Genomic DNA, 27435 nt, shown 5'->3' on the forward strand with positions numbered 1-27435 from the left:
CAGCTCAATAGTATACCCATCTCTCTCCATCAGCCCCCCACGTTTGAAACACAATTTCTATTTTTCATTCCTTCTTACGAGTGGCAAATTCATTTTGAGTGTTATTTCATTCTGATGTTTAAATAGTCCTTTCTTGATGCCGGCGTGCAGGGCGAGCTGAGGGACAAATTCGTATTTAGAACAGAGTAATTAAAATGGTGGAAGAAGACCAGGATTAAAGGATGGCTCGCCGAAGTCAAACAATACCACATTCTGCCTGCAGAGGTCTCCCAACTACAGTCTGTAGTTTGTCAGAGTAAAGGGAAGCTGGAACGGCGTTACATTATCACTGTGGGCACACCTAAAAATCAAGTAGCAGGAAAACATGACATGACGTAGCATAGGCTAAAACGTAGTCGTTTAATTTCTTACAGGCAATATGAGTTCTACTCCCATGCATCCCACCTGGGATTACATTTTGGATTGCTTCAAGTTCCTTAGCTGCAAATACATTTAAAAAAACGCGGGTGAAGCATAATAAACATCAAAGCAGGTAGACCTTTACAGTAACAGCGATAGCCATAAAAATAAAAGGATGTTCGATTTTCTCTTGACGTAGTATCAGCATTGCACGCTTATTGCACCTTCTCTTAAGGAGGAGCCAATGGAAACAGGCGAGGGTTATTTGAATTATGGGTGGCAGTTGTGTAATTTGACCGCAGGTGACGTACCTCCAGTTGATTGGTAGGCCTCCTGCTCCAAGTTGCCATGGATACAGAATACAGCTGATTTCGGTGAAGTCATCGGCTTCAAAAGGCGTTATCTCTTTTTACACGTTAATTATTATTTTCAAAGTTACTTAACAACAGGTTGGATTAAATTTCACCTCCAGGCATGAAAGCCAGGATCTGGAGGGCGGAGGCTGCGACTGGTTTACAGCGGCCTCTCGCTGCGTAGATACAAGCGTGCCCCAGATAGGCCAATCTGAAGCCTGTCACTAATATTATGTGAATGCATGCGGGCTCCAGATGGGCCAATCTGCAGCTTGACACTTTGTATCAACGTCCTCATTTGCGATTCTCAAATTCTTTTTTTTTCTTCGATTTTTTAGATATCGCTATTTGAGAATTGCAAAACGGTATGTATTAACCCCTTCGCTGCGGCGGCTATTCCGCTGCAGCGCTAAGGGGGCGGGGCGGCCGCGCGGCGGCTGCATGCTGGTGACGGAGCCGCTCCGTCACCAGCCTCAGTTGAGCTGTGCTGATGACGGAGCGGTTCCGTCATGGCCCGCCCCATTCAATAGAACGTTCAGCGCAGGCGCGAAATTCGGCCACGCGCATGAGCGGCGAGCGGGCCATGACGGAACTGCTCCGTCATCAGCACAGCGCACCCGCAGCTGATGACGGAGCGGTTCCGTCATCAGCGTGCAAGGGGTTAAAGAAATCGAAAAAAAAATTGCGAATTCTTAGTGTTCCTTAATTGTGATTAGCAAATTGCGAAATCGCAATTAAGGAATACTTTCCCATTCATTTCTAGGGGCCAGGAGGCCCATGGGAATGAATGGGAAGTCATTCTCAATTTGCGATTCGCAATTTGAGAATCGCATATTGAGAATAATTTCAAGGGTGCAAGGGTGTCGTAAGGACACCCTGATGCACCCCTGAAATGAACATGTGTGCGCATATGGCGCACATACATGCCATAAGGGCATGTATGTGCGCCACATGGCACCTTTGCAAATGCCAAAATGTGCATTTGGGAAAGAAATCGCACAACTTGGGTGCTTCATACATAGCATTTAAGGAATCACAATTTGCGATTCCTTAAATGCTTACGCAAACTTAAGGAATTGCAAATTTAGGGATTCCTTAAATTTGCGATTCAATTATCCTCATACATACCGTTTTCTGAATTTTGAGTCGCAAACGCTGCTTTTTTGCGGTTCGCGTTTGCAAATCAAAATTCGGTTGATACATATGCCCCTATGTGAATGCATGATGGCTCATTATAGGCCAATCTGCAGCCTGTCACTACGTGACTGCATGCTCGGTCCAGATAGGCCAATCTGCTGCCTCTCACTGCTTGAATACAAGCAAGCACCAGATAGGCCAATCTACAGTCTGTCACTATGTGAGTGCATGCAAGCTCCAGATAGGCCAGTCTGCAGCCTCTCCCTATGTGAGTGCATGCGGGCTCCAGATAGGCCAGTCTGCAACCTCTCCCTATGTGAGTGCAAGCAGTCTCCAGATAGGCCAGTCTGCAGCCTCTCTCTATGTGAATGCATGCTGGCTCCAGAGATTAATCTGCAGCCTGTCACTATTTGAATGCATGCGAGCTCCAGATAGGCCAGTCTGCAGACTGACACTGTGTGAATGCATGCTGGCTCCAAATAGGCCAATCTGCAGCTTGATACTATTTGAATGCATGCGCGCTCCAGTTAGGCCAGCCTGCAGACTCTCTCTATCTGAGGGCATGCGGGCTCCGGATAGGCCAGTCTGCAGCTTGTCACTATGTGAATGTATGCAGGCCAGTCTACATCAGGCATGAGGTTGCACAACATCTTCAAATGTGCCGTGCACAGCTGGACCTGCTGTAGGGCAGACAAAGACGACACAAGGCACCTGCTGCCAGTGGCAGATGACGGCAAGACTGTGAAGAAAATATGTATACACACAGTGGTGAGGCAAATATATTCAGGGATGTGATGCAAATAACCGTAGGATATTAATTCGTGTAGCTCATACTGTAGATTAAACATTTACTATCACTTTATAATGATTAGGCACACAAAGGCAAATGCCGTTTAGGATAAGATGCTCATCCATGCAGAATTCGGACATTTGTAAAAGATATTGTAACGAGTGAACCCCAAATCTGTGACGAGTTCGATTCAAATAGTTAGGAGCTGCTCTGATTCAAATCAAACAGTTCCAATGTAAATGGAGAGAAAAGGCCAATTTTCTTTGAAATGGACGTTAGAAGAATTTGGTTCAAATCTAAATTCTTACTTGTTAAAAGGGGAGTACCCCTTTTGTCACTCACTCTGCTCTTCAGTCCCCTTGAAGTCCACCCTTTTACACCATACACTCCCTGCTGGTGCGTCGCTGTCTTTCCCTTGTCCTTTGTCTCTACTGCCCTAACTTTGTTTTGTTTTTCATATCTTCTTTTTCCGGATCCTGTTTTCCTTTCACACTTTTATCTTTCATCTTTTGGACGAATTCCACTTTCGAACCATTTGATTCTGCTCCCTTGTAGCACCAAACCAATGCGACGCTTATCATTTTAAGTCATGCAGTGGTTGTGTACATAAAATTAAGGGTATTACATGAAACAAGGGAGACCCACAGGTACATAAGGACCTGGGGTATATAATGTTTTCAAGAGACATGGGTCTCTACGGGATAAAGAATTAGTCTTGGATAACAAAAGTTTGAATTTGAAACAATATATTAATATTGGAACTTACAAATAAACTTTCATTAACATCCATTATAGTGGGTAGTGAAGCTGACGAGTACTCAGGCAAGCAAGAGTGATAAATGTGACTTAAAAGTTTATTGTTTATACCATAATCTAAATAAAAGCAATGCAGTCCAATACATTTTCATAAAAAGAAAGAGGGTCTGCATGCAATGTAGACGACGTTTCGATCTTCAGGACAGTTGGGAATAGGCGTCTGAAATACAGCAATGTGCCATGGCGTGGAAGAATGTCATTTGGATTTGGGGCAGTAGCTGTTCAATATCAACCAACCTCAGGAGATTCTGGGTGAAAAGAGTCAAGGGTAATCCAGCAAGATGCTCACTGTGAGGCCAGCCGCGGTCCGTGCAGGTAACCGCGTTGGGGCCGGGAAAGGGGGCATTTCAAGGGACGATGCAGAGGGGAAATTAAATCAATAATACATTTTCCCTCTGCATCGTCCCTCGAAATCCCTTCTTACCTGGCCCCACCGCTGTTACCTGCATGGACTGTGGCTGTGTGAGGCCAACAAACTAGGCACAAGTGGTTTCTATTTTGCAGAAAGTGTATCTCTGGGGAACTCTAAATGCCCAGGCCTGGCTGTCGTTGACTTGTCTTTCCTTTGGGATATAAACCGTGGGATAAAAAAATCATGTAGCCAAAAATTGGGTGGCAAAAACAAAGGAGAAAATATCCTGGGTATGGTACATGTCGATTAAACATTTCACAGCAGGATATTGTTTTAGTAATAATTCTATGCCCGAGTAAATTCTGGATTGAAGATTCACTAATCTGTTGCAAAATTAAATTACTGTGAGTTGCACGAATAGACCCATGCACACTGCAACTACTATGAGTTATCCTTCTCTCTCAGGAGAGGCACCTCCTCCTACCTCAGAAGCAGAATTTCGTAACTTTCTTCAAGTATAACCCAGGAAACAAGGCCTTTAACGTTGGAGTATGGGGCAGGGGCTATCATAGGGATGATGTAGTCGACCCTAAAAATTACAAAATGTGGGATATAAATCCATAAAGGTAACATAAGGTCCCTTTGTGTGCCTTTTGTTTCACTTCATTCATCTTTCTTCCCATAAGCATTCACCACCAACTTGACTTTTGATTACGAACCAGTCCTGACCCTTCAATAGGCCACAGTCCTGCGAACCACTGGCACATAGTCGCTGCCACTAACCGAGCCTAAGATACAGGCCTTCCTTCCCCAGTTCAAAGGCGTTCCCTCCTTCTTTATCTCCCGCCCGTGTCAGGAAATGACGTGATCCACTGACCACAAACCACGAAACAAGAACTCCGCCTATATATGCTTTTAAAGCTATTGAAACATCAGGCTACGCTCATTCTTTTGAATCATAACTGCTAGCATTTATTTTCAAGTAATACCCTCGAAGAAACACTTGCCTTTATTATGATTGCAATACGTAAAATAATATTTGGTGGAAAGCCCATCCAGGTGCACTAGGGCTACAGATGGAGTAATGTTCCTGCAATAGCACCGCTGCACTTTAAAGTTGCACTTGTATACTTAATGCACGTATTACATGATTCTTAAAGAGTTCATTGTAGCATGTCCACTGACAGTGACAACACAAAATATTAAAACTTGATAAGATTCACTAGAAAGCTGTCATTTCTGGTTTCCTGAAGAATAGCTTATGACTAGAGTGTGTCCAGGTTTGAGGTGTGATTGGCCCATGACAGTTCTAGGTAGTGTTTATGAGAGTCATGCAACATTAGCATGCAACCAAAATCACAAGATGGCCAACACTTACTGACAAGTTCATACTGACCAGCTATGTTAAAGGATGATAGATCAAACAAACCCGGTACTAAATGATGCTGAAGCTTTACAATCCTAGGAGACAAGACGGGAGCCAGGGGTGTGGGTTAGAAATATTTTGAGTGGGCTAGAAGGAGACTATAGGCAAGGAAATGTCAATTGAAGAACTCTTAGAACCTTAACAATAATGATGAGGGCAATGGCGTGTTTTTATAGCGCTTATCACCACCGCGCTGCAGTTTCACAGCGCTACAAATAACCTTCGGAAGTGCTTGTGGTTAGGAGAAGTATGCCATGGTTTGCAGTAGTTCATTGTCATAACTTCTGCCCTCGAGGGCTTCCTTTGTTGACAGTGTGAACTGTGCCTTTCCTTCAGCCTTTGAACAGCAAAAGTACATTGTTCTTCCCAAGCAAAGATGAACTTTATAAAACTGCAGCCACAGGTGGCAAATATTTACTTATCAGTAGTAGGCTTGAATTACTGCTTTGTTGAGGGCGCAGACTGGGACACGTCACTTGCACTGTAGCAGCTTTCGTGGACAAGTGTCTCCATCTTGCATGCCAATAGACCCGATTCAGGCGGTCTAAAATTGCATCTGCTTCGGTAGAAGCCTACATGGAAAATACATCCACACGATTTCTTTTTCGAACTCTCCCACTGTGCTCGTCTACACCAGGGCTTGCCTTTTGCGCATGCTGGGCCACGCAAACCTCGCGGGAGCTGATAAGACATGTTTGTTTGTGGCTTGGAAATGGTTTGGTTGTCTCGTATTTGTGCACGGTGAGCTCCGCGGCTCTGTTCCCATTAAACCTCTTGCATCGTGAGCGTCAATAAACCAGCTTCCTGAAGTCTCTTACAGGTTGAACTTTTGTACTCACAGGTTGCCAGGATACTGGAAGTTTCTGCAGAGACGCGGAGGATGATGGGAGTGAGCTCAGGCCTGGAGCTCATTACTCTGCCCTTCGGACACCAACTGCGCCTGGACCTGATCGAACGGTAAACATTCCCGCCTTTCCTGTTCTCTGATGCTAGTACTTGGCATTCAGCCAAATGTTTGGGTAAAAAAAAATGGTAAGACGTGCTTCTTTTATGAGAAGACATGATGGCAGCGTGAAAGTCCACTGCGTGTGGCTCAAGTCCATATGTCAATGACGTAATGAATTCACACGGCTGCAGACCTAAGCAAGCGTACGTACAGGTAGGTCCTTTTTCACAAGGTCATTTTTCACAATCTTTTAATCTTAATATCAAGAAACAAAAATCGAAATAAAGGTATAACACACACAACACAATTTCTTAAGTTAGTGTAGGACATGTAGAAATGGCAAATTAACTAATCAAATGATTAATTGAAGTTGCACGTGACAGGAGGCCTCATCAGTTCGAAGCAGTTTGTTTACTATAATTGGCAGGCAAGTGTGTTATGGGTGTTGTGTCACACAGGGCAGTTGCTATTCATACAGAAGCCTGGCCCAGGCCTACCAATAACCACCGCTACAATAATTGGCAGCTGGCACTTCACTTTAATGGTGTGCTGCTCATGTATTTCAACCACCGCCATAGCGGGATAACTCTCCCTGAATACAATACATGACATCAGGGTTAAACCTTTTTTCCCCAAACGTGAATGTAGGGGGATACCTGCTTAACCATGCCCAAATAATATTAGTTCCTGTCCTGGGTTATATGTAACAATTGGCAAACCTCTGTGTACCGGAGTAGAAGGCACAGTGATACATGTTGGAAACATGTGGATACGTCTACAATGTGCTGTTCAGCGGACTCCAGTTTCAGGAAGCAATGGAATGCAAAACTTTGAAGAGAACTGAAAACTATAATTTGGTACGCATTTAGGAGTTTGGCGTGTGTTTCTGAGGTCTGCAGTGGTACTTTGCTGCAAAAATGGGAAAATATTACTATGGGGCAGATTCCCAAACACATGAAGCACTAAAGTAAGTGGTACTCCTGTATTACTCTTTTAGATGCGGTTACATGCCCTTGTGATTTGGCCTTGAAACTACCAAATGCCTCCCAATAAAAGAGCTAATCCTTTCTATTTGTACTAACTTGATATGAATATTTTCAGCATGTTCCCATATTGCTCACATTTTTGATATTTTGGGGCAATTCACAAAGCTATATAAGAGTACTTAAAAGAGTTGTATAGGACAGCTACTTTACGTGCTCCAACATGCTTTTTCAATAGGCCACTGGGCATCTAGGCTAGGGCTTTCGCTCCAAAGGCAACACGGACTTAAAGCAGATTCTATTGAGTCCTTGAGCATCCTGTCCCATTTTACTGTGGGACTCGTGCACCAATTGGTAGTACCAGCTGGCGCACATTGCATCATGTCACCAAAATAGTAGGTGTTCCAAACATTCTCTAAGTCACTGAGCATTGAATAAATGACACATTTCCCAGATAATTCTGAAAAAGAACTCATTAACCTATCCCACTACTGCAGTATGTTTGATCTTTGGTATTATAGAAGCATTATACATCTGCAAGACTTATATGTATTCATCAGTAATATTTGTCATTGTCACAAGATAGAACGCCCCTTAACTGAAACCGTCCAAATTAGAAGAAGGGCATCAATAAACAGTAGCCAGGCTACTGTTTAATCACTGTATTTTTCGCTGGTCTTAGTCCACAAGCACAACCCCTCCTCCCCACGACGCATTCTCGGTGTTAGTATAAATAGGAATGAAGCAAGTGCCCATGACAGTGCCTGGCATGGTTGCAGCACTAAGCTAGGGCCTCAGGGAATGCCAAATAAACATATAACTTTGCTTAATTGCAAAATGAGTGTAACTCGTTCATCCCCTTTGCACAGGACTGTTGAAGAGATATTTAGTAGGTTTGTCTGATCCCATGACTTGTTGGGCTGCTGTGAACAACAGGGTGGTGGTGTTCAAATGGATTTTACATCTACCACTTAATATGTTTACGTGTGGTAGGTAATTGCAGCCTTTAGCACCCTCTGACCCTAGTTTACTGTTGGATGTGACATCGTTCTTGAATTCCCTTTCCCATGTTCACTATAATTATCAGAGCTCAGACTCTTACATGGTCCCTACTCATCAATAAATGACATAAAGGTGTGCAGGAACTTTAATATAAGATGGAAACTGAATACGAAAGAGATGTTGAGACAAAAAAGTTCTCCATTGAACTTGATTGATGTTATGAGGCTATACATTAGTTTTGATCGGCAAATTTTCTCAGAGCTTGTTTATGTGCATGAATGTATGTATTGGTGTTTATATAGAGGAAAAACTAGCTGGGTATTACAACGGAATGCTTTGGGAGAGAAAATGAGTTCATGACATCAAGCAAGCACAGTTATGAGCTCCATGGCGCAATAGGAGCTAGAGGCTTCTTGTTTAAGTCTAGACACTAGTCCTCTGATCACAATTTGCCAGGACGTTCAAGACAGCAACGTTCTGGATGCCTGTATTTGTCTTTGCATTTTTTAGGAAGGTGTTTGCCAACAAATTAAACAGTGAGGAAATAAAAGGCATTGTTGCTAAAGAGGAAAAGATATTCATGTCGCAATCATTCATAAGAATTCATTCATGTCGCAGGAGAACTGTGTCGTAGAAGCAATTATGGTATGCACTGTTTGCTACAAAAACAAACAAAATACATAGCAGGTACATCTGTGATGGCCAACAATTGCTTTCCCAGTGGTAGAATATAATAGGTAGGGCTTCTGGTTTTATTGTATTTCGTTTTTAAACTTTTCGCTTTAACCATATTTATTATTTGCTAATTTACCTGTATTGATCCATTTTTATTTTGCGAAAAAATGAAGCTGCAACTAGTGTATTTCCAATTTCTTTTTAACTGTTATGGGCACACTCGCATTTTATTACTAATATGTAACCAATGGTAGGGAAATATGTGGAGGAAATGCCACCTGATTTAGCTTGATTTGCGTTTTTTGACTCGAAAGCGTGAGATTAGGTGGCACTATCTTGGGCTTCCCAATGGGCTCTTTCTTCATACTACATTGCTGAAATTGTGATAGAATTTATTTTTCGTAAATATTTCATAGACTATTTTAGCTTTCAGATCACCCTTGTTAGATTGTAAACAGTTACATAGGGCAAATAATTACATTAAACAGGTTATTGAAACGTGTTAGTGCTGTAAATGCTAAATTTCCAATGTGTTTCTGCATTTTCCCTTAGACACAGCACCATGGCTATTGGCATAGCAGTGGACATACTGGGCTGCACAGGAAATCTGGCGGAGAGAACCACAACCCTGAATAAGATCATTCAGGTCGCTGTTGAGCTGAAAGACTGTATGGGAGACTTGTACGCCTTTTCTGCTGTAATGAAAGCCTTGGATATGCCACAGGTATGCTACTGCCAAGTAGTGAGACTTGGTATTGTAATGCATTTTTATTTCCTCCTCTCAAAGCTGTAAACATTTCTTAACACTTAATTCACTGAGAGTGTTATCTGTCACATCAGGACCGTGTTAGTCTTGGAGTTGCCCAATCAACATCCTTAGAACTCTGTGTACTTCACTTCAATCCTCACACGAAATGCAATACAGACAAGGTCTAGAGCATGGACACCACACAGTCAGCGAAGAGGACAAAAGGCTTTCAAGTTGAGGGATCATTGTGAAATTTCTGTTTTTTCCTGCGCAGATCAAGAGCGGAGACTGAAAAAGGACAGGAGTTCAAACTGAGATGGCGCAAACCTGCCCACACCCTGCTGCAAGGGATTTCAGTCACTGTCTGTCATATTTAACACTGAAGACTGTACCACAAAGATGGATCTCAATGTTAATTGCTGCTGGCTCCCACGTTGAAGCCTGGCTTTCGGGACGTAGAGCATCCCTTTATTTCTGAACTCACCAGCCTAGAAACAATATACAGCATCGCTTTCTTTAGAACGAGGAGTTGGTTATTTCATCTTTGATCCAGAGTCACTCCTTACCAGCTTTCACTGGTTCTGGCTTTCTGCACTGACCAATGTTCATGTCCTTTTCATAGTATCTTCTTTTGTACATAACCACTGATCACATCTCATAAATGTGGTACTGCTCATGTCTACCGACTGTCTGCAAATCTACCACCTTCTAGATTGCACTCTTATCCTCATATTTAAAAAAACTAATTGAATATAAACCCATCTTTCCACCTAATTTTTAACTTACAATTTGTTGTAATGTACCTCAACCTGTTACATCATCCTGCTATAAAATCTAAATTAAATGATAATGTGCCTTTCATTAGGCAACAAACTGCACAGTTAACCATTGGCCAACACACACAGCACACACATCTGCCACCTAACTCCAGTGGCCCTGAAAATAATTAATAACAATATGTAGTAAATAACCAGGGGTGTAACACAGGCTCCTGCGGTACAGAGGGGGCCTGAACCTATTGAGTACCCCCAAACACTTCAAAGGGGCTCCATTCCTCCCCAGGCCAATGAATATCTGTGAAAATCTGGGGCCCATCTTCACCTTCTGCCCCCTTCCCATCATTTTGCATTACGCCACTTAAAACATTAGTGGATCTCGTGTTCTAGTTTCATGTTTCCATCCTCATCACACGTTTGTATTTGTAATCTGGACTCAACCAGGCCCACACACTGCATTAAACACTGTATTTCTAAGATACCTGTACTGCAAAACATCTATTTTGTAGTGTACTTTACTGTAGATTACAACTAGAGTTGCGGTATATCAAGTGCCTATAAAAGAAAGAAAAGCATTCAAAAGAGCTACCGTACAGCCAACTTTTTTAGGTCTCGCGCCTAGCGTTGCAGTGCGCAGCATTGCTCGCGCAGCGCGAGACCTCGTTTATGGGCTTCAAAAAGCTAACCACACGCATGCGTGTGGTTTTGCTATCGCATGCTGGCATTGGCTGTAGCATGCTTAAAAAAAAAAAAAAAGACGGCACGCAATTGGGCAAAGGCGCTTGTCCCGCCTTTGCTCCGCCCATTCCGGTCCGTGTCTAGGACGCGCATCAACACGCTGCACAGATGACAGGCTCCCTCGCCCCCCGCTCCTCTGTGGTGCACGCGCACCACTGATTATTGTAAGGGCCTAGTATTTTGGAAGGAAAGTTGGGAGGAAACCTAAGTTTGTTTGTGGCTTTAGAATGTGGAGAGTGAAATGTCCTATTGTTGATGTAACGTTTACTGTTTTATGAAGTTCTACATTTGTTGGAGTGGTGTAGAGCGCCGTAGATTAGCACAGGTATTGCCTTATTGTGCCTCGTAAGAATAATGATTTAGAGCTATTTTATTGAGCAACCATTAACTACATAGCTGAGTATTCTTATATGGCATTCATATGCACGCTAGCAGTACATTTCTAAAAGAACCGCCTTTTTGAACAAATAATGTCATGCCTTCACCGGATTCTTCTGCCCCTTTACTTGTTTTGTCTTGTGTCTGAATGACAAAATGTATTTATTTCTGTGCATAATTAATTAAAATAATACTTGTTGCTTAAATTAAACTCACTGCCAGTAGCAAATAATTTGAATGTGCTATGCTACTTGCTGGATAATGGATTTGACAGGATAATTTACAGGTAAATAGAATTGTCATTTGCCACTAAATATATTTTTGTTTTTTATAGATTACAAGACTTGAACAAACATGGACCAGTCTACGACATCAGTACACACAGAATGCAATAATTTACGAAAAACAATTAAAACCCTTCAGCAAGGCCTTACATACAGGAGAAGGTAATAACATATTTTACCTGATAATGTAATTTTGAAATATATTGGAGTTCAGATACTACAATGTGCCATTGAGATGAAGGGGTTGAGAAAAAGGATTTGCATTCCCGAAAAAAAAAAAAGTTGGTGGAATTATTTCTACAAATCTTCATACACACTGGCAGTTTCGAGTATGACTGTAGATGTGCTTTCCCATAGCAGTGCAGCGTGCTTAGTGCGGACATGAAAAAGCATAGGTAAAGCCAATAGGGACGGTTTTTGTATAGTATGTGGACATATATACATACCACATACAGTTATATTTATATCCCAGATAGTGGATTTTACAGGCAGCTACACTCACTGACCCCACATGTACATGCACCTCTGTAGACAGACAACAAACAGGGTTACACTTCTCGCGTACAGCCATTGATGGAGCCAAAATTAGCTGTGCAGTGGGCCCCTGCATTTAGTGACACCATTTAACCAGTTCTAGGATTTTGTGTGAACTTCTTTGCATTTTTGGGTGTTTATGACCATTCTTTTAATGGTAAAAGCAAAACTTCAAGTCTCTGAACAGAGGTCTTTTGGCTGTTGTGCTCGTGCACAAAACACGCATTTAGGCTCTCAATTGCAGCCTTAGCTTGACTCTGTGTGGTTATTCCACACCCAAAACTATAAATAACAATTCAGGGTGCAGTAATTTCCAGGCACAATATTACAGTACCTTTACGAGATGCCCTCAAAGGAATGGGTAATTATTATAGAAATTGATGTTAATACACTGATTTCTGCAAGGAATTCCCACATTCTGGACTGTTTTTTAGGGATTTGTTTTCTGGGATTTAGCAGGTGGCTTGCTGCGTTGGAAAATCCTGGGTATGGTTATTATGCATAAGATATTAACAACTATCGTGGAATACCGGCTTAAGGAGAAACTCCTTCATCTGCCCAAATCAGTAACTTCAAGATACTCAGAATGAGCACCCTGGTGTTTATGATGTTGGCAATTTCACTTATTTACATTAGCTGCATTTTGTAATCGAGTAAATAAAAAAAAATCTTGCAGCATGCAGTGTTTAAAATTCCTTCACTAATCTGAGCTACCAACTTTTTCATGAGCTTGTATTTACATTTGCCAATAAACAATGGGTACTATGCAATATATTTTTGTATTTGGGGCAGAAGGGAATGATATCCCTGCCAGGCAAGGAGTACAGTTCTACCTAAACTCACACTTTCACCCTATGCCAGTATTCAATATAGTCTGTGAAAACGACATTTTTAAGTGCAAGCAATGGAAATCTTACATGCCAACGTATGAGTTAAAACTATTCCGGAGGTATACCATTTGAGTACCTCTTGTTCTCTCAGCCAGTTGCTCCTATAGCACATACATTTTCCTAAGCAGACGTTAACAAAAAGTCCAGCTGGCTCTGGCTGGGTCTCGTCCCCAATAAAAGTCCTACTTGCCTGCACGAATTTTCACTGTACAGTAAAGGTCATTCATCTGGCCTAGATTGATGGGGAAACACACTCGTGAGGCTTACTGCTGACCATACTCAATCCATTAAAGGTCATCTTCCTTACAGACGACAACCTGATCATAGGCTAAGACAATTTGAACACATGTCCTTCGACTACGATGAGCTGCATTGGCTTCCCCTGCCAGGTTGCACCCAGTTCAATATATTTACCACACCATACAGAAGGCCCTCTTTGCAAGAAAAAGACCAGTTTGTCACAAAATAAGAATAGAAGAGAGCCAGGAAGCCAGCAAGGAAAGATAAGAGTCAAACATTATCTATCTATTCTCATACACTCTAGTACTATTTAAGAACTTTAGACCCCCACATTACCTCAATACATAGCCCAGCCACCCTAACAACTCCCCCTGCCCTCCGAGTATGTGCTTAGAGCATCCGTGCTTCTGCTTGGCTGACAAGAATTCATTTGTATTGCAGTTACACAATGACTGACCACCTTTGATTGTGTACGTATAAATGACTTGACCGCCTCCTACTCTTATTCTGTGAACCATATCTGATCCTGGTGTAGCCAGGCCCCGTCCTTCTTACCTTCATATTCTGCTATCTACAGAGCTACGTTGCTTCTTGGGGCTATGTCCACACTGTAAAAATATCCAAATAAAATAAGTGAAAGCAAGCCAATACCCAATCACTAGGTCTTCTGTAATCAAGGTCAGACTGGGAACTGAAACCAGCCCTGGCAATCATCTCGACCGGCCCCCAGGGGCTGGAGGGGGGTTGTGGCGGGGGAGAAGAAATCATAACTCCCACAGCCACTTTTGTTACAGGCAGCCGATATTGTAGCACTGCTGCAAGACTGCCCACCTGTAACAAAACTGCCCCCCACCCTTCCAGGCCACCGGGGAAACTCCCGGTGCCCGCTACGGCCATGCCGGCCCGGTCAGTAATGGACGTTTTTATGAAAATGCCTATTCACAATTTATTGAAAACGAAGAGCAGGATTTGTCTTTGTGCAGAACAGCTGACCCATATTCATTCATTGAATGTTTAGGAAATGACCAGAATTAGTGCTGTGCCAGAGATTACTACGTTTTTACATTAGAAAAATTGTTGTTGTTCCATTGAAAATTGTGTAATTCGTAAACTGTGTAAAAACAGTTTTGTCACATTTTGAGGACATTACACAAAATATGAAGTTGCTCTCTGTTATGTTACATTTTACTTATTATCCATTCCAGAAACAGCAATGACCCCTCCCAACATAACGGTACCGCTATTGATACCACTCCTCATCTTGTTAGAGCGAGAGGACGTCATATTCGAAGGAATGGACGTGTGGGAAAATAATGACCAAGGTTGCGAAATAATGCTGAACCACCTGGATATGGCACGTTCCATAGCCCAAAATGCAGAGACATACAGGCTGAATGCAGAAAAGATATTGGAAGGTAAGTTCAGGATCAAAAGGAAAAGCGCAATTTAAGTGCGCTGGCATTTAATTAAAAAAGACACAACCATTTTTGAGTACTAAGAGCACCAGAAATCAACTTGTACAGTTTATAGAATGTTTTATTTAACGGACAAGGCTCAAAAGCGCTTCTATTCATGTGGGGGGTTCTGGGCAGTGTTCCCAGAGCGGGTGGTTGAAAGGGGTATTGGTTGCAGCTGGGTCTGTATTAGAGGGGATGGCTGCTTGAAAACTAACATTTCCATAATGTGTTTTTAAAATTTTAGATTCATAAATCAAACACAGTAACAATGTTCCCCAATAATGTACCACATCTTAATAAATCAGAGAAAAGCTCCAAGCAACAAGCCACACCATCAAGGGTGACAACTAGGGAAGGGAATAACAGCATCCGAGATGCTAAGGGTGGGACTCCAAATCAACCCTGTGATGTCAATTAGAGAAACGTTTCCAAAACGTTTTAGAACCATGACCCAATTTTTAGAACAACAAACTTTCGCGATCCACCTAGCTTTAATGGACTTAAAGCGGGCGATTTTATAATGTACTAAAGCATCATATGGTAGCACACTGCCATTTACCGACCTCACATTTTCAATTGAAATGGCCCTTAAATTGCACAGACATTCAGTTTTATTGACAGCACTAGATTGCTCACAAATGATAATTTGTGGACATAGAGTTTCAGTGAATATTGAGCAATTGTGCACCACCAAGTAAAGAGTCTTGATTTGTTTTGATCCTTCGATCTTTAGTTCCACCACACTTCAGAATTGTAAACAAATGTGCTGCATTTTTGCTTTCATAACGGCTGAATGTGTTCAGTTCATTACCAGGTATTTACATTTTGTTGCGTTACCAAAAATGACATCCTACGGCCTTTCCTTTCACACACCTGTACACCAGTAAGATCATAACACAATTCACTTTACTTTTCTTTTTCTGGCTGAAAAGCGAGATACGTTTGTAAACATCAATCCACATGTTAAAGTAGCAATTTAAAAGAAGAAATAGCTTGACATTTGATCTCTTTCTATGAAGCGCAGTAAATGTGCAAAGATGAATAAAGAATTTAAAGGCATTTTTATTTATTGCTTGAACTTTCCAATGTGACTCAAAGTTTGGGAAACACTGCTTTAGAGCTTAAAATATGATTGATGCGACTTTCACTAGGCATGGGATTTTAGAGAATTATTCCCAGTATATACCACCTCAATGTGAGGTCGCTCAGGATGGGCCAGTCCACATAAAAATTAAATACATTGGCATTTCCCGCTCAGAAATAAATTCGTTTGACATCAGAAGTTACATGAGAATGTTCATTAAATCTTCCTACTGTGTTGCTTGAAAAGCGATTTTTAACTCATTTTCATGTGCCTCTCGCCATTCCAAATCTCAAGCTGGTGGTAAAGAGGGGTCCCTTTTTAGACCTGGCTTGACAGCAGAGGTGTTTGTCTACATATTGATAATAATTCATTAGAGTGGGCTTTAGCTCCGCCCAGAAAATCATTTTTCTCTCACCTCATGCTCCTGACCGTTTGGTTTATCATTCCCCCCTCATATAGGGTGCTTGAGTTGCAATGCACGAGGGACTATTTTACATCACAAAACTACATTGATTCATCACAACTTACATTATTATTTATCACAAACTTTTTCAACAGAAATCACTCATTTTTCACTGCAGTAGGCTTTCTTTTATGGTTTTAGTTAAAACTTTGATTTTTTATTGCGGGAGCACGCTGTAGTCCTGATACTGGCAAAGCAAACTGGCCTGGCTTTAACCTGCCATGGTAGGCATGCACAAAAGCTGTTTGCATACGTTTGCACATTAACCCCTTAGCTGCGGCGGCTATTCCGCCGCAGTGCTAAGGGGGAGGGGGCACCGCGCGGCGCTCCCGTGCTCGTGACGGAACCACTCCGTCACGAGCCTCGGGGGGCTGTGCTGGTGACGGAACAGTTCCGTCACGGCCCCGCCCGCCTAATAGAACGCTCAGCGCAGGCGTGGAGTTCGCGCAGGCGTGGCAAGCGGGCCGTGACGGAACTGTTCCATCACCAGCACAGCCCACCCGGGGCTCGTGACGGAACGGTTCTGACACGAGCACGCAAGGGGTTAAAGCCAGATCTACTGGGTTTGACAGAGCTTCTTATGTTGGGCCAGACACTTCCTTTTAAAGCACAAAAGACTAATTATTCATAGCTTCATGTGGTTGAAGTATAATAAAATAGGTTTATTTCATAACTATACAAACTGTGTACTCAAGCATGATGCATCATTTAACTGCCTAAGGCCTTTCTCAGCCGTAAGATAAGGTACTAACCCTGTTTTCCTGTCATGTTCAGTTTATACCATCTGATTTCATAAACTGATGTTTTGCTTCCCCTTAGGTTTTAGGCCAGATGAAGAGATGAGTGACATCTTCAGGACAGAGTTTCAAATGAGACTGTTGTGGGGAAGCAAGGGAGCACAAGTCAATCAGAGAGATCGATATGAGAAGTTCAACCAGATTCTAACCGCATTGTCACGGAAACTGGAACCTTCTGTCGTGAAGCACCTGGACCTGGAATCCAATCACTCTAATTAGGATGACGCGCCCTTTTAAAGCATATGGACTGGTCGATCATTTATAGCAAAATACCACCCACCAGAGACTGTATGCCTTCCGTGACAGAAGATACTTTTAGAACGGGATGTACATTTTCACCAAATCTATTTATTTAAATATGTTTTAACATATTAATGGTACTACTGATTAAATTATTTATTTTCCAGTTAACATTTCAATAAAATTATTAGTGGAGGGAGGCATTTCTGGACAGCAATCTTGTCAATCATGAACTCTGACGTTGTACATGTTAAACCTTGTAAGGCCCGCCTGCGGCAGTCAGGATATGATTGTAAGAGTGCCAAGCACGACAGCGATTAGAGAAAAGTGCATGGAAACTGAAAGCAGTGACCAAGTGCATTTTGGCAAAATGTATCAGTTGTATGATATTCCTTAACGTAAATTGTATATAGAATTGTGAATAAAAGTAAACTTCACATACCATGCAGACCGCTGTATTCAATAACGATAACATAACCCTACAGTGCACTGGTTTTCGAACTAAATACAATTTCGTTGTGCTGGCAGCTATTTTTCAAACCTGCAATAGATTTGTAAATATTCAGATAATTATGCATATTGTTTGATTAAAAAGGATTTAATAATGGCAACTTTAAATTGTATTACAAGTCAAAATTTCACCACAATACGCTCTGCAAATACTTTGTTACTAAACCTTCCTGAGCATCGTTTCACATGATAAAGCGCCCTGAATGTGGAAACAACAAGGAGAAGTAAAGATATGTATCCTCTTTGTGCTTCTGGTGAGGAGACCTACAATTCTGACGCATTCCCAGGTCTACCAGTTTTGGCAAATCCTGCAATGTGTCGGGATCAATGGGAGGATATGTGGAACCACTCACGCCTCCCTGCAGCAAAGTAATGTAAGGCAGCGATTTACCAAGCCACACCAAGTCATCTTATTTTAGATTTTGCATCACCCTGCATCCCCTTGCATGGTGCAGGGCAAGCCAAACCTTTAATGAATTTGGCCCACTGTGTTTTACAGAACATAGAAAGGTGTCAACTTTATGCAGATACCAACCCAATCCTGCAAAGCATGTAGGGGCACATGCATCATTGTAGGAATTTGCATTTCCTAAATTGCGAAAATAAAGGAATCGCAATTTAGGAATTGCAAAATCCTATGCATCAAGAAATCCTAACATTTTTTAGGATTTCTTAATTTTCGGAATTTGCGATTCCTTAATTGCGAATCGCAATTAAGGAATGGCATTACATTGATTCCTATGGGCCTAGAGGCCCATAGGAATCAATACCGTTTTGCATTTCTATTTTTTAGAATTCGCAATTTGTTGATGCATTGCAAGGGTGCAGAGGGGGGTCCAAAGGACCCCCCCCCCTGCACCCCTGAAATGTATTTTAAAGTGCATGTTTCACACACACATGTCCTAAGGACATGTGTGTCTGTAACATGACACTTTCCAAAATGCATTTTTGTGTTTTTTAAAGAATTTCGCAAATTAACACGAGGGTCAACCTCGTGTTAATTTGCACTTCCTATTTCAAAATTCGCATTTTAAAAAAAATTGATACATTGCATTTAAGGAATCGCACAAATGCGATTCCTTAAATGCATTCGCATTTTTAGGAAATGCAAAAAAAAGCGAATTTTGAAAAATTGTTTCATGCATCCCAAAAACGTATTTAGGAAGCGCAAACGGCCGAATTTACTGATTCGCACCGTTTGCACTTCCTAAATAGGTTGATGCATGTGCCCAATATGGGCACATGCATCAATCTCGGCATTTGCGATTCCTTAATTGCGATTTTTAAGGAATCGCAATTAAGGAATCGCAAATGCCTATGCATTAAGAAATCGCTAAATAAATTGCGATTTCTTAAAATTCCTTAATTGCGATTTGCATTTTGCGAATCGCAATTAAGGAATCCCTTCCCATTCATTCCTATGGGCCTAGAGGCCCATAGGAATGAATGGGAAGACAATCTCAATTTGCGATTCGCAATTAGCTAATCGCAAATTGAGATTGCGATTTCAAGGGTGCAGGGGTGTCCAAAGGACACCCTGTTGCACCCCTGAAATCAAACAATGCACATATGTTGTGTACACACATGCCCTAAGGGCATGTGTTTGCACAACATGAAAGTTAAAAAAATGCACAAAATTGCATATTTCTAACATTTCGCAAAATTACCATGAGGTCCAACCTCATGGTAATTTTTTCTCTCTAATTGCGAAATCGCAATTTTTTTCAGTTTCATGCATTGCTTTTAAGGAATCGCAAAATTGCGATTCCTTAAAAGCAATCGCACTTTACAAAATCGCAAAAATAGCGATTTCTTCACTTTTAGGATAATGCATCCCAAATAGTGATTTAGGAATCGCAAACGGCCGAATTTTGCGATTCGCACCGTTTGCGATTCCTAAATCGCTTGATGCATATGCCTGGACTTGTGATGAGGCGCTACAGTACATGGAATCAGTTGAATTACCAACACTATCCGCTGAGGCCCAGCAAAGCCTAGAGGCTGACATAACTCTTGATGACATCACCGAGGCCTTGGCTAGGCTCAGGCCGAGTAAATCTCCGGGTCCTAACGGGTTCCCAGCCGAGTTCTTTAAACGTATGCCGGACCTCTTGACACGTCATCTAAAGGGCCTTTTCGAAGGGGCGCTGGAGGAGGGGAGGCTCCCCCCAGATCTGAGGCTGGCAATAATAGTCCCGATCCATAAGGAAGGGAAGCCTCATGACGATTGCACGTCATACCGCCCTATCTCCCTCTTGAATATAGAGGCGAAACTACTGGCAACTATCCTGGCTATGCGCCTTCGCCGGGTGGTATCGGACCTAGTACATCTCGATCAAACAGGGTTCCTCCCGAACAGGGCTACTAGGTTAAATCTCCAACGTACGGGAAAGGAAAAGGGAAAGGGAAAGGGAAGATCCACACTGGTTCCTCTCCCTTGACGCGGAGAAAGCTTTTGATGCGGTGCAATGGCCATTTCTGAAGGGCGTCCTACAAAAGTTCGGCTTCGGCCCCATATTCCGGAAGTGGGTTCAATTGCTCTATACAGAACCTAGAGCTAAAGTGAGAGTGAACGGGGCTGTATCAAGGGAATTCCCAGTCCAAAGGTAGACCAGACAGGGCTGCCCGTTGTCCCCCCTCCTGTTCGCGCTCACAATAGAGGTGTAGGCTGCTAGGGTGCGCCAGAATGAAACCATTAGGGGATTCAGGCGGAGTGAGCTGGACTCTGCAGATGAAAAAATATCGCTCTATGCGGATGATATCCTCTTATACGTTACTCGACCGGAATCTACAATTCCGGAAATATTTCTGGAACTGGAGCGGTATGGTATACATGCGGGGTACCAGGTAAACTGGCACAAGTCGGTCCTCTAGAGTGGAGTGGTGTGGCTCACTGGTTAGAGGCGGCAGACCCGGAAGCAGAGGACGAGCCCGGGACCAGGGTTCAATTCCCGATGCGGCAGGGTCGTGAACCAGGCTCAGCGGACTCGATAATTCTCGTCTCGGTGCCTACTCTAATCAGGGATTACACTCTGCAACTCTAGGCATTAGCTTGCCTCATCTGCACAACGGCCCCCCCACAAACGCCGGGGAAGCCTGGTTTCACCTTGGAGATACCCAGGAGGAAACATCTCACAGGGAAAGCCAGGACGGGTTCCCCAGTGGTCTATAGCGCCAGGACGCCTCTGGGTAGCAGTGCGCTTTACAAGACACACACATTTACAAGACACACACATTCTATGATCCTAAGGGACAGGGAAGCTGGCCGGACCTTCCTGGAAGGTTGTTGATGATAGAGGAGGGGTTTAAATACCTTGGAGTATATGTCACCCTAGATCGCACTCAGTCCTACCAACGGAACGTAGAACGAATAATATTGAATTTTATAGAAGACGCGACCCGGTGGAGGCAGCTCCCTCTCACTGTACTGGACCGGGCGGCCATGTTTAAGATGATCACACTCCCCAAATTCTTATATGCTCTACAGAATGAGTACTACCCTCTCCCGTCCAAAGTCTTCGGGAGGATCCATGCGGAACTTAGGTCCTTCCTGTGGTTAGGTAAACAATCCAGAGTGGCACTCCGCACGCTTCAACGCCATCAGTACAGCGGAGGGATATCGCTCCCGAATTTGGAAGCATACTACTGGACGGAACATATTGCCCCGATCAACGAGTGGATGCATGAGCCGGCAGATCACCCCACCTATGCCCTTGAGAGACAAACTCTCAGCCTGTCCGTTGCTGTATTACCTGTTTAGGGGAGCTCGACGAAGACAGCTTCTCCCCGCTACGTGTACCACCCTACAGCTGTGGAAAAAGGCGATGAGCCGCACGGGCTGGGGGGAGAAACCCACCCGCCAGTCGCCGATTTGGTACTGTGTGTGGCTCACGGAATTGAATAGGCTAAAAGGCTTTCGGAGATGGGACGATATTGGGATCTCCACCTTGGGCGACATAGAGGCAGGAGGAGACTTGAAGTAGTTCGAAGCACTGCGGTCCGAGTTCGGACTGCATCACACGCAGTTCTTCAAATACGCCCAGTTGCGACACGCCTGGCGAGCGGAAAGAATATCACTAGACGGACTCCCGGAGTACGCACCTCTAGAGGGTACGCTGTTACAGGAACAGGTGCAGGAAAAAACGGTGTCCCTCACATATAGAACACTGACAAATAATATGCTAGGAGACCTGGGGAAACTAAGGAGAACATGGGAGAGCGAGGTGGGAGACATGGAGGACATTGATTGGGACATGGTACTAATGCACCCCAGGGAGGTGGCCATTAAGTCTAGCTTGCGACTCATCCAGTTTAATGTGCTACACAGAACATACTACGACAAAGTGAGGCTTCATAAAATGGGACGAATGGAAGACACTAGGGGCCATATGTATCATACTTCCGTTTTGCGAATTTAAAATAGCGAATCTTAAGGAATCGCTATTTGGAATTCGCAAAACGGTATGTATGTAGGTAATCTAGGAATTTTAGCGATTCCTTAATATTCATTATTTGCGAATTCGCAAATTGCGAATTCGCAAATAATGAATACTTCCCATTAATTTCTATGGGCCAGGAGGCCCATAGAAATGAATGGGAAATTTGCTAATCGCAAATTGTGCGAATTTTCAAGGGTGCAGGGGGTGTCTCAAAAACACCCTGCTGCACCCCTGAAAATGACATGTGTGCGCATATGGCGCACATACATGCCCTAAGGGCATGTATGTGCGTCATATGACACCCTCACAAATGCACAATTGTGCATATTTACAAGAAATCGCAAATTACCATCAACTACAGGTTGGTGGTAATTTGCGATTCCTAAACATGAATTTGCATTTTTAAAATGCTTCATACATAGCATTTAAGGAATCGCAAAATTGCGATTCCTTAAATGCTATAGCAAAATAAGGAATCGCACATTTTTGCGATTCCTTATGATGCTATTTTTTGATACATTGCAAAAATGTTAAAAGGGCCTTTTGCTATTCGCTACGAATCACAAAAGCCTTGATACATATGGCCCTAGATGCCTTAGGTGCAGGGCAACAGGAGGTGACTTCTACCACACCATATGGACATGTACTACAATCCAGGCATATTGGTGTGAGAAGTTGGCCTGATATATAGTGCTCACTATTCTAGTGATCACTGTGTATCATACCAAACGACCCTTATTGATGATTGGTTGTAAGTCAACCTTATAGACCAGCTATCCTAGTAGCATGGACAAGAGCAGTCTTTAGGCTAAACTCTAGAGGGTGTGTTAAGCCAGCTGTTATACCATCACATATACCCCTTGAACACCAAGTGAAAGGACACCACACAAGTTGTTATGAAAATAAAGGATATTTATTTATAACAAGTCTACCCTGAACTCTTTATGAGTCAGGGAGCTAAGCACAATACAAAACTCTTAAGAAAATACTTTAAGTCGCACAATTTACACAAATGCCAGAGGGGCACGAAAAACCATATACACTAAAAGTGGAATGCGAAATACTAGCAGGTACGTAACAAGATCCAGAGGCTTCAGGATCGCTAGGACTACACTACTGAACCCTAAGGTTAGGAGCAGGAGGCCTAGGGAGATCGGGTGCAGAGTGTGCACTCTCACGCGGGATGCGGGACAAAGTCTATAGAGGCTAGTATTTCTAAAGTCACTGTTTCCTGACGAATCCGACTAGGTAGACTAAAAACGAAAAAGGATCTGGACACTTAGATAGTGAACCTACGTTGGAGCACCAAAATGCTCAGGTTACCTAGCCCAGGGGCCGCGGCTGCATAGGGTTCAAAAGACGTCGGGAATCCTCGTTGTAGTCTATGGAGCCTGAAAGAAGAAGTTGCTGGCAGGCGACCAGTGAAGATGTTCGGAGTGATCCAAGCCTGGATCGTGATGGAGATGACCTGAAAGCAGAGGGGACTCAGTTCTTAATCACTAGCCAGTGATTGTGTGGGCACCAGGATGGCACCGGATGAAGTCACCTCGACCAGGTGAGTGGGCGACGCTGGACTCTGCTGTCCCTCAGACCAGGAGGCGTTGTCGGCGACCAGGCTGGAGGTGCGAGCTGTCCCACGAAGGTGTCTGCTGTCGGCGATGCTGGAACCAGGATTGGAGCAACAAGCCTTGGCAAAGGCAAGCCCACGCGGTGGAGTCAAGATGGCGTCTGGAGTGGACCAGGAGGGTCCGGGGTGCTCCTCTTTTGGAGGGGAGCAAGGGCCAGTCTGGAGCAACCAGACCAGCGATGAAATCGTCGTGGTACGTCGTCAGGAGGTCCACTAGCCAGCAGGCAAGTGACCGGACAACGCGGTGAGCAGCAAAGAGCAGAAGGGCCCCACGCAGATCTCGTGGATGCTGGGGGGCTGGACTTCGGTGCTGGAGCTGCTCAGGGTTAGGGCTTCTCAAACCCCAAAGCACTCACTCGAGGATCCCTCGGTGGTCGTGCTGGTTAAGCATTTTGAAGATGGCCGGTCCCTCAGGTCTCGTCACACCCACAAATCTCAGCTGGGCTGATGATGCAGGTAGAGGTCAGAGATGCCAGGGAATCCGGGTCTCGTCGAGCTGGGCAGTCTTGATCCGGAGGATGGACTTACAGCAAACCGCGATGCTTAGATGGTGCCTGCGGGTGCAGGGTGGCTACTCCTTAGCCACAAGGGAGAGTCTTCAGAAAAAGTCAAGAGTTCCTTTCGTGGAAAGTAGTCAAGATTCAGAATTATCTAATTTGGGAAGGGGGCCTGCTCCTTCCTTTATCCTCAGAAAAGGGGCTGGTACGCGACTAGGTCCTGCCCATGGGTGGGACCAGGAGGGGGTGGTTACACCCCTCTCCCTTGTCTGGACTTTCCCCAGCTCAGGGGCTGGTGTGCCCCTGGAACTGGTTTAAGCCGGCATATGCACAGTTGCAGTCACCTTCCTCTCAGCCCTGCCTACCTGGGATACACAAAACCCTGTCTGGGATGGTGCTAGCACCGCCCCTGACAGGAAACCCTTTGTCCAAGCTCTCCTCGCTGGAAGGACTCCCAGCAGCAGGAGGTCAGACTTGTGTCTGTGGTGGCAGCATCCATTTTGTGATGCTGAGGCTCGAGTTAGCTTTAACCGGGGTTCACAGTTACATACATGTCGTGTCCCTCTAGAAGGGTGGAATGCTAACCCCGTCGCCAGAATTGGCGAGGGGTTAGTATTCCAATTCGTAGGACACCTTACTCGACATGTTTTGATAAAGCGATACCAAAGTTGCAAAATAACCGCGAGGATTATAAGGCACTTAAGAGTATATGGTACGCGTTATCATGGAACAGCTATTAGGACTTGGTTCCGCAAGCTGCAAACGGGCTCAGCTCATGCCAGAGCACCATCTCACATAATTCCAAGCACTCTGCCTTCAGGATTGATAAGGCCTGCCATAGGAGTGACTGATAGGAATACATGTGTCCATTTTAGGGTTAGATATAGGAATACTATATCTAAAGCAAAGGGTGATTACACCACCTTGCCCCAGCTGTCGTGCAGCCAGTTGTGTCAGATTTGGATGGCCAGCCAGGTGTGGCATAATACATGCTGCAGCCCCTGGTAGGCCCTGGGTACACCTATGCCCTGGATACCTAAGGTATACTGTACAGGGACTGATAAGGTGGCCCAGTACCAATTGGTAAATGCACCTAAGGTACATGTGTGTCAATTTAGAGAGAGAACAGCTAGGCTGTGGGTCTGATTAGCAGGCCCACAGCCAGGGAAAGTCGTAAACCAGTGAAGCAAAAAGCAAAAATCTGGGGTGATCATAGGATTGCAGACCCTACTCTCCTACATGACCCCCCTCCCCCTAAAAACGTTGGGACAATAAGCTAACCTTGACCAGGTGAGTCTTCTTGCTCTAAGTGGAAATACCTGGAGAGCCCATCTGCATTGCCATGATCAGTGCCAGGTCTATGCTCCACTGTAAAATCCATCCCCTGTAGGGAAATGGACCACCTAAGTAGTTTGGGGTTTTCACCCTTCATCTGATTTAGCCACAAGAGGGGCTTATGGTCGGTCTGAATCTTGAAATGAGTGCAAAACAAGTATGGCCTCAATTTCTTCAGGGCCCAAACCACATCAAAGGCCTCCCTCTTAATAGCTGACCAATTCTTCTCTCTGGGGGCCAGCCTTCTGCTAATAAAAGCAATGGACTGGTCATGACCATTAAAATTCAGCTGAGATAGAACAGCTCCCACACCCAACTCAGAAGCATCTGTTTGGACAATTAATGTTTTGGAGTAGTCTGGACTCTAGGATAGGTGCTGTGCACATGGCCTGCTTTAGGTCATCGAATGCTTTTTGACAGCTTGCTGTCCACTGAACTTTCTTTGGCATCTTTTTACTTGTCAGGTCCTTAAACGGAGTCACAATGGATCCATAATTTCTGACAAATTTCCTGTAATATCCAGTCAGGCCCAAGAAAGCTCGAACCTGAGTCTGGGTGGTTGGAGGAGCCCAGTCCTTGATGGTCTGTATCTTGCTCTCCAATGGCTGAACCTGGCCTCCACCTACAAGGTGGCCCAGGTATACAACCTGTGTCTGCCCTATCTGGCACTTAGTGGCCTTGATAGTGAGACCTGCCTTTTGCAGTGCCTCTAACACTTTCCTCAGGTGGACCAGGTGATCCTCCCAGGTGGAGCTAAAGACAGCTATATCATCAAGATATGCTGCACAGAAGTCATCCAACCCAGTGAGAACTTGATTCACCAGCCTTTGGAAGGTGGCAGGTGCATTTTTCAAACCAAAGGGCATTACCACAAATTGATAATGCCCACCAGGGGTAGAAAATGCTGTTTTGGGCTTGGCCTCCTCAGCTAACCTGATTTGCCAATATCCAGCTGTCAGGTCAAATGTACTTAAGTAGTTGGCAGAAGCCAATCTATCTATAAGTTCATCTGCTCTTGGTATTGGGTGGGCATCAGTCTTAGTGACTGCATTGAGACCTCTGTAGTCTACGCAAAACCTCATCTCTTTCTTACCACCCTGGGTGTGAGGCTTTGGCACTAGGACTACTGGACTAGCCCAAGGGCTATCTGAGGGCTCAATGACTCCCAGCTCCAACATTTTCTGCACTTCTGTCTTGATGCAGTCTCTGACATGATCAGGCTGTCTGTAGATTTTACTCTTGACTGGCAGACTGTCCCCAGTGTCAACCTCATGGGTACACCAATTGGTCTGACTGGGTGTCAGAGAGAACATATGTCTAAAGGATTGAAGAACTTGTTTGCAATCCTTTTGCTGATGCTCAGAGAGGCTGCCACAAAAGACAACACCATCTACTGACCCATTATCAGGGTTCTGAGTGAGCAGGTCTGGGAGAGGGTCACTCTCCTCCTCCTGTCCCTCATCTGTGGCCATGAACAAGCCCATGTCCTTCCTGTTGACATATGCTTTGAGCCTGTTCA

General features: G+C 44.0%; 1 protein-coding gene across 4 annotated transcripts in view; it reads left to right on the forward strand.

Annotated features, from left to right (window-relative positions):
- Positions 1–17950, forward strand: part of BCAR3 (BCAR3 adaptor protein, NSP family member) — a 226884-nt gene extending 208934 nt beyond the window's left edge. For all 4 annotated transcript variants that reach the window (XM_086953907.1, XM_086953908.1, XM_086953909.1 and 1 more), the window contains 5 exons: positions 6115–6230; positions 9432–9603; positions 11854–11965; positions 14673–14882; positions 17291–17950. In XM_086953907.1, the coding sequence (XP_086810033.1) occupies positions 6115–6230; positions 9432–9603; positions 11854–11965; positions 14673–14882; positions 17291–17487 (807 nt within the window). In that variant the 3' untranslated portion in view covers positions 17488–17950. The remainder of the gene's footprint in view (positions 1–6114; positions 6231–9431; positions 9604–11853; positions 11966–14672; positions 14883–17290) is intronic.
- The last annotated feature ends 9485 nt before the right edge of the window (positions 17951–27435 follow it).

Source organism: Lissotriton vulgaris, chromosome 1_1 (assembly GCF_964263255.1).
Source record: "Lissotriton vulgaris chromosome 1_1, aLisVul1.2, whole genome shotgun sequence".
NCBI lineage: Eukaryota > Metazoa > Chordata > Amphibia > Caudata > Salamandridae > Lissotriton > Lissotriton vulgaris.